This window comes from Penaeus vannamei, chromosome 29, assembly GCF_042767895.1.
Source record: "Penaeus vannamei isolate JL-2024 chromosome 29, ASM4276789v1, whole genome shotgun sequence".
In the NCBI taxonomy this organism is placed as follows: domain Eukaryota; kingdom Metazoa; phylum Arthropoda; class Malacostraca; order Decapoda; family Penaeidae; genus Penaeus; species Penaeus vannamei.
The window spans coordinates 16,140,879-16,148,378 of record NC_091577.1 but is presented as its reverse complement, the minus strand read 5'-3'; the positions used below and the strand labels follow the sequence as shown (position 1 = coordinate 16,148,378).

The 7,500-nt window shown below is 34.1% G+C and overlaps 1 protein-coding gene across 2 annotated transcripts in view; it reads left to right on the top strand.

Annotated features, from left to right (window-relative positions):
- The window catches only part of Sys1 (Sys1 golgi trafficking protein), a 9,138-nt gene extending 2,482 nt beyond the window's left edge, over positions 1 to 6,656 (top strand). For both annotated transcript variants that reach the window (XM_027383358.2, XM_027383359.2), the window contains exons 2-5: positions 118 to 192; positions 1,205 to 1,297; positions 1,701 to 1,768; positions 4,002 to 6,656. In XM_027383358.2, the coding sequence (XP_027239159.1) occupies positions 124 to 192; positions 1,205 to 1,297; positions 1,701 to 1,768; positions 4,002 to 4,239 (468 nt within the window). In that variant the 5' untranslated portion in view covers positions 118 to 123 and the 3' untranslated portion in view covers positions 4,240 to 6,656. The remainder of the gene's footprint in view (positions 1 to 117; positions 193 to 1,204; positions 1,298 to 1,700; positions 1,769 to 4,001) is intronic.
- The last annotated feature ends 844 nt before the right edge of the window (positions 6,657 to 7,500 follow it).

Sequence of the window (7,500 nt, the reverse complement as noted above, 5' to 3'; positions counted from 1 at the left end):
AAGATCATCATCAAAGTAAGAGCCCCAATTACTCTTAGGTCAAATAGCTAGAATGTTTCTTGTCTTCACACCTTTGGATTAAGACACCCAAACATTAATCTTTAATTTTTTTTTCAGTTAAAGATGGCTGGAGGGTTTCGATATAAGATTTGGGATCCTCCATTGATTATTTCACAAATCATCACAATGCAGGTAAAGCAGCCAAGGTTATAGCTTTTCCTCTTATGAAAATATCCATATGAAACTACTGTTTTTCCTTCTGTAATGACATTATGAATTACTGAGTAGGTTTAATGCTAGCTTTATTACTTGTCCATATGAAAGAAAACAAGTCAGAAATACTGCAAAATATGAGCAAATCAGAGGTGGCACTCCCAGCTGAAGCCTCTTGGGTATTGTTTTTGAGACAATTCTTGCCTCACATTGCCCAACTATTGAGGCATTTAGTGTCAGGTTTCCAGACTAAAATTCAAAGAATTTGTAACAGGCAATTCTTCCCATGGAAATACAGTAGAGGAAGTAGCAGGAGGACCAAACTCAGGGTTGTAGTGAGGTAAAGGCACTAATCAGCTCAGGGGTACATGTCCCATCCGTCCAATCAATGGGTAGAACAGACCTCACTCTGCCTCATCAGGGTATTTCAGTATCTGGAATATCTGAAATACATGTCGCTCCATATAGAAATAGGCTCCTTGTGCCAAAACTTTGAATTTCTAAGAGATTTTAACATCCTGTAATAATTAATGATGTTCAATGAAAATGATAGATTTTGTAGTCATAGAGCTAATGCACCATGACCTTGTGGTGCTTGCCGTCCTCAATCCCCTGTTGTTTCAGGTTAAACCATGTCACCCCTGTTCCTTCAATATACAATATATGAACATGAACAACTTTGCTTTTGAGTTGATGTGTTACTAAGGGTGTGGGACTTCGATGGTTATCCACATTTCATGTCTAACATGCAATATAGGGTTGCAGAGACTTACATACATGAAACAAGAATATCCACCCAAATCCAATCACCATTTTCTTGTTTTCTTTGGCGTTTCAGCATCTAGCTGCCTTTCCCAACATTAATTGTTATTTTCTCAACTCCTTGGATGTGTTGCATACTTCACTTTAGCAGGATTTCATTGTTGCATTTCCATGCTTAACAGCATCAGTGAAACCTTACTGTAGTCTAAATTCTCACTTATTTTTTCAGGCAGTTTATTACATTGGTCTTGGTATATGGATTGCCTTTATGGATGTCTTCACTGGACATCACAGATCACTTGATAGTATCTTCAAATACCAGGTACAGTCAATGCTGTTAAGATATTAGCAAGTAATGTTAACATTGTAATTGTGTATGGTTGAGGTACTTTTTTTAATGCCTTTTTTATGACTTTTCATATGTTTTTTAATAAATCTTCATATTTTGAATGGTTTGATTACAGTAAAAAGCTTTAAAAGTATGTAAATGTGTTGGATTTTCTTATAGTAAAGATGAATTAAAAAAAAAAAAATGTTTGACGAACGAGCTATTTAATTTCATTGGATTGATATATGAATAGGGAAATCATAAATACACCTTGAGTTTACTTATCTTTTATACATAATTTTAATCATTTACTAAACATTATTTTTGATAGCTTGAAAGTATGTTAACTTTCAGCAGTAAGGTTATTGTTGAATTAATTATAATTTCAAATTTACAGGAGATCCAAATAAAAGAGGTACATGGTAGAGCGGTAATGGCTGCATTTATTCTCAATGCACTGACTGGGTGAGTAATTGTACTCTCTTACTCTCTTCTCTTTTTCTGTTATTTGCATTTACCTGTGTGTCAGTCTTTTAGCTCCTGGCTTTTCTTCTCTTTCTCTCTCACTGTCTTTCTCTTTGTCTCTATGTGTCAGCATCATTATCATATTATTAAAACTCTTGAATGATTCCTAAACTATAATCATGAGTGCTACCCTTGACATAGTAACCCAAAACTTTGGGTTTTCCGAAAGTACCTTTACCTTTCTCTTTGCAGTTTACAATCCTTGCAGAAGTCAGAATGAAATTTAAAAAATATCCTGATGTTTGTGCAACCTTTTCGAGTTAGCCCACTATGAGATTTTGACATAAATTGTCTTTACACATAGTTGGCTCTTCAAGTAGTTTCTAGTACTAGCTATTTCACTTGTTTACCATTGTCCTTGATTTTCTTTTATTACATTAGATTGGTTTCAGTAATGTTGATAAGATTATATGAATTTAAATGTTTATAATAGTAATATCAACTTTGATACAGTTAGTGTTATTAAAAAATAATTTCCTGAAAGCACAAGGAAAGATGAAATCAGGTGAGGTTAACCCAATGCCGCCAGGTAAAAAAGTTTTTCAAGTGGACGTAATAACAGGATTGTTGGTGCGCATCGACAGTTTCCCTTGTTTGCACCTGGCTCGTTTGGTAGTTTGCGAGCGACATTTGGCACCTAAAAGCTATTATTTTGCTATAATTTATAAAAATATTTTAATTTTGAAGGTTTAACTTCACTTTAGGTGCTATTGCTTAAAATCAGTTAGTGGTTAAGTAATTGACTTTGTGGTGGCTAAGCACTTGTGGAACCATGTAGAAAAGATGGACAGCTCTTATGAGCAACAAATTTTCAGCCAACTGTCACTGGATTAAGGTTTTGAATGATTCCTAAACTATAATCATAAGTGCTACCCTTGACATAGTAACCCAAAACTTTGGGTTTTCTGAAAGTACCTTTATAGTTATAAGTTGGTATATATTTTGATCTTGCATCATTTTTTTAATACCTTATTAATACAAAGTTGTTATATCACTGAAGATTACGGTCTGAAATTCATTTTACTCTGCTCTGTTTTTGGTGTATGGCAGGTGCTCAGAATCTTCAATGGCTTATTTCCCCAAACATAAACCTATAGGCTTTCCTTCCGTTTTTCATTAAAGCAGATGCATTATACCTCATTATGTTTCCACATCTGTGACAAGGCTGGTTCATTTGCCACAGCTCTCCTCTGTATGATTTTTTTTTTCTTTTTTTTTTAGAAAATACACCCAAATCACCTCAAGTTTCATGAGAAAATAATTTTTCCACATTTTTGCTTACCATCATGCAACCAGGAAAATGTAATGATTACAGTTGCTAAGCCACAAATGAGTCGGTTAGTAGAAATCATGACCTCACCTGGTTTTCCCTTTCATTGAGTTTTCTGGATTTTTTCCGAATGCTTTTGATGTTCTTCTCTTATTATGTTTATTGACATTATAACTATCATGTTTTTATTAACATAACTATTAGCAATACAAGATTTAAAAAATATATTTACAAAAATCAAGGAAAAGGATAAAGAAGTGAACTAGCATGTACAGCACTAGTAATCATTGTCTAAAGACAATAAAGTAAAGTCACAGTGGGTATGACTTGTACACATATGTCAACCCATTGCCAATAGGTTAAAACTATAAATCTATTTTATATTGGGGGGAGGGTGAGGTTTGAGATCTAAAGGAAGTAATGGATGGTGGGTCTGTTGTAAAATACTAGATCAGAAATTAAGAAAAAATTGTCTTCAGTTAGGTCTCCCCTCCAACCCAATGACTGCAGGTAATTGTAGCTCCAGAAGGATTCAGCCACCAAGGAGCCAATTGATAAGCTCCAATGAATGCGCCTGATTTCTTTGCTCTTTAGTTAAGGTGTTGATGCCGAATAATGTCCCATCATATCATGGCAAAATATTACTGTATATTGGATGATACCTAAGCACATCATTGCTGACACTGTGTATGCCAGCTGTAAGCCAGATGATAACACAGGTGCGGTGTGGTGTTTGTTAATGCACCCCAGCCTCGGCATTCACCAAAAATGTTACCCATCACATCACATCTTTTTCTTTACAATATCCAGTATTTTAGATTCATTTTATCCATCACAGACATATATATTTCTGAACATTGTTGGATTTGTATAAAGTTTCTAATCCAGTTATTTATTTTTCAGATCCTTAGGACTTTGGAAAATCGTTCAAAGAACAAAGCAGTGTCTTGATTTCACAATAACAGCCCATTTTCTACACATGTTGTGCTGTTGGCTTTATAATGGACATCTTCCTTCTCAGCCTTCCGTGTGGCTCCTTCATCTTGTTACCATAACGCTAATGTGCGTTCTTGGAGAATATCTGTGTATGAGGACTGAGATGCAGAATATCCCTGTGATGAGTTCAAAAGTTGATCTGTGAATAGTATGTCAGTTTTTATACTGTATTTATATTATTTTATTTTCTATATTTGTAATAATAGTCAATATTAGCTAGTGAAAATTATCTAGGTGTTAAAAAAAGAAGATACCTGTAAAGCTTGTATGAACCATTTCCACTTAGGCATATAGGGTATTTTAGGAAATATTTTTAACTGGAGGTTTGTGATATGGATTTTAGTATTGAGAATGTTTAAAGTATTTTTTTTCTTTCTTTTATTTTGGACATAGCCAGGTAGGATGGCAGTCCCAGTACATCCAAAGAATTCAGATGATTTTGTTGTTAATCTTTGTGTATGAAGTCATCCAGTGAGACAATATGAAGCTTCCAAATATTACCTTCCATGTAGATGAAGGCTAGAAGAAACAAAATGGACAGATGTATGAAATTTTGAATACCTCACTTTATAATAGGCTTCTCTCTCCTTTCATATTCTCTCTCTCTCTCTCTCTCTCTCTCTCTCTCTCTCTCTCTCTCTCTCTCTCTCTCTCTCTCTCTCTCTCTCTCTCTCTCTCTCTCTCTCTCTCTCTCTCTCTCTCTCTCTCTCTCTCTCTCTCTCTCTCTCTCTCTCTCTCTCTCTCTCTCTCTCTCTCTCTCTCTCTCTCTCTCTCTCTCTCTCTCTCTCTCTCTCTCTCTCTCTCTCTCTCTCTCTCTCTTCTCTCTCTCTCTCTCTCTCTCTCTCTCTCTCCCTCTCTCTCTCTCACCCAGTAATTGCCTTTTGTCTTATGACTGCATATGTAGAAAACCACTCCTTGAAAATACAGAAATGTTTTATAGCATGTTTAATATGTCAAATGAAAGTCAAACCACTGTGTAATAATATGTAACTGTTTTGCATCATGCACAATGGACTAACATTGGATAAATAGAATGAAGAGCAAAGAACTATATTTTTTACTAAATGTTTTGTTTCTTTATTCCTATTGGTTATTTTTTATAATAAAACAATAAAAGTTGTGAAAGAAACAAGCATAAACTTTTAGTGTTTTTATTCTTTAGTTGATAGGATGATTATTAATGATGATTGTAGTAATTTTACTAGTACTGCTATTAATGCTGATGATGGTTATGATGTTATTTTGTTTTGTTTTTTGTAAAGATCTATATTTTTTCCATTAAATATATCATATTCTCATCTCTTTATATAAATTAAGCATTGGTTCCCAGTCTGTTAACTGGTAGATTTCAAGAGTTCATGTTTAGATGGTTCCACAAGTGAATTGTCACCAAGGTGTCAATTCCTAGGTCTGTCTGACTGTACCTGATTATCCCTTTCACTAAATTTTTCAGATTTTTTTTTAAACATTACTGCTATTATTACTAAGATATTGAAGCTGATAATCATAATAATAGAAAGTAACTGTTAATTCTTTTTACTCAGAATTCAAAGAATCAAGTAAACAGATAAGATTAGATATGGAAAGTAATTATTTCTTTAGTAACCCAGTGCTTGTGAAGTCTGCTATATGTAAACAAAATTAATGAAACAAAAACCATATTAGACAGTGCATGTACCTGGTGCTAATGGGTCAACCATTAGGCCTCCGTTTTGATGGTACCCCTCCCCCACACAGACACACATACACATACACATAATTCAACATGACTCTACTGAAGCACAGTTGCTGGAAGCCAAGTCTTTCCAAGGTGAGTTGCTCATGTATACTGATGTGAGTATGCACTCATTAGTGACATAGTAAATAAGCACCCTATAACTCAAGAAATCTTTTATTGGGAACTATTAACCACAAACACTCCCTCTTCCAATCATGGCTCATGAATGGTGCATTCCACACATTTACTGGTGTAACTAATGAAGAATCTCTAATGGTCATGTTACCTGGATCCAAGGGGTTCATTGAAAAGTGGGTAAAAATGTGAAATTCCTAGATATTAAAGTGTCATTCAGTAAAGTACTATGCATTTTATGTTTCCCATTAAGTATATGAATATTTTAATGGTATTACTTTATTATACAATGTAAATGAGATTTAGAATTTCAGGATGATCAGAAACATGTACAATGAAAATATGGAAAACTATGTATATAAGTAAGAAGCAAATAAAATGTTAATTTATGTGTGTGTGTACATGTGCATATGTGTATGCATGCTTTTACTGTTAATGTTACTGACCAAAAAAATGTATTAAAACATATTAGCATAGAGGTTTCGAAATATAATTCATTAGGATGATATTTTTAGTCATTAGTATTTAAATATTACTGGAATTAAGCATGGAAGTAGAAAATTCTGACATGTACGATGGAGAATAATATTTTGGGATGTAAAATTTATATTTTGCAATAAAAGTCGTGTGTATATGATATAAATATATACACTAATACATGAGAATGATTCATGTATGTATAATCATATATACATATATACACATCGATAGCAGTTGTGCGTACAGTCTATCCTTAATATAACAGACTATAATGGAAAAGTCCTGTGTCTATAATGAAGAAAATCACAGCAGTCTGTATATCCATTCGTCTTTTCTATACCTATGTGATTGTTACCCAGCTTCAACTCCTTGTCCTCAACTTGAGATCATCTCTAGCTTGCAGTCTCTTGTCTATTAGGTTTAGTCTTCCCTACCTTATCACTTTCTCTCCCAATTATAACTCAAAGTTTCTGAATTAATACATGGAAATCTTTAAAAAGTCATAGCAAAATGTTACAATTATTCGTTATGGGAGTGCATTAACATACTAGTTGTTCATATCAGTTGCACAGAATTACACTAAGTCTAGGGGTTGTATAAATTACATAATACAAATCAGAGTCTCAGTTATAGCTTCAGACCTTTGAACAAACAGGAGGAGGGTTTAATTATTTGTTTGTAATTCAGGTAGCTTGGATATCTGTTTATATTACATGTTGCTGGTTAATTTTTTCATTCCTATTTTGAAGATCTGCCTGGTAGGTTCTTTGATTCCTTCCACTAATGGGCACTAACACTAACAAATCATTTGTCTGTATCATCCAAGAGGGGAGGGAGGGTTAGTGAATGCTAAAAATATGTCTGTAATAAGTGGAATTGATTATAATGTCTACTGTATTGGATAGACTGTATACACACACAGGACATACTTCAGACACGCTTAGCGTGATTTGTGGGGATAATAAATTATACCCTAGAAGTTGCAAACTGCCTTCAAGGTTCCTTTGTAGAGGTAGACCATTCCATCATGGTTAAAATCCGAGTTGGCAACTTCCAAGTGAAGCCCTGCCTCGT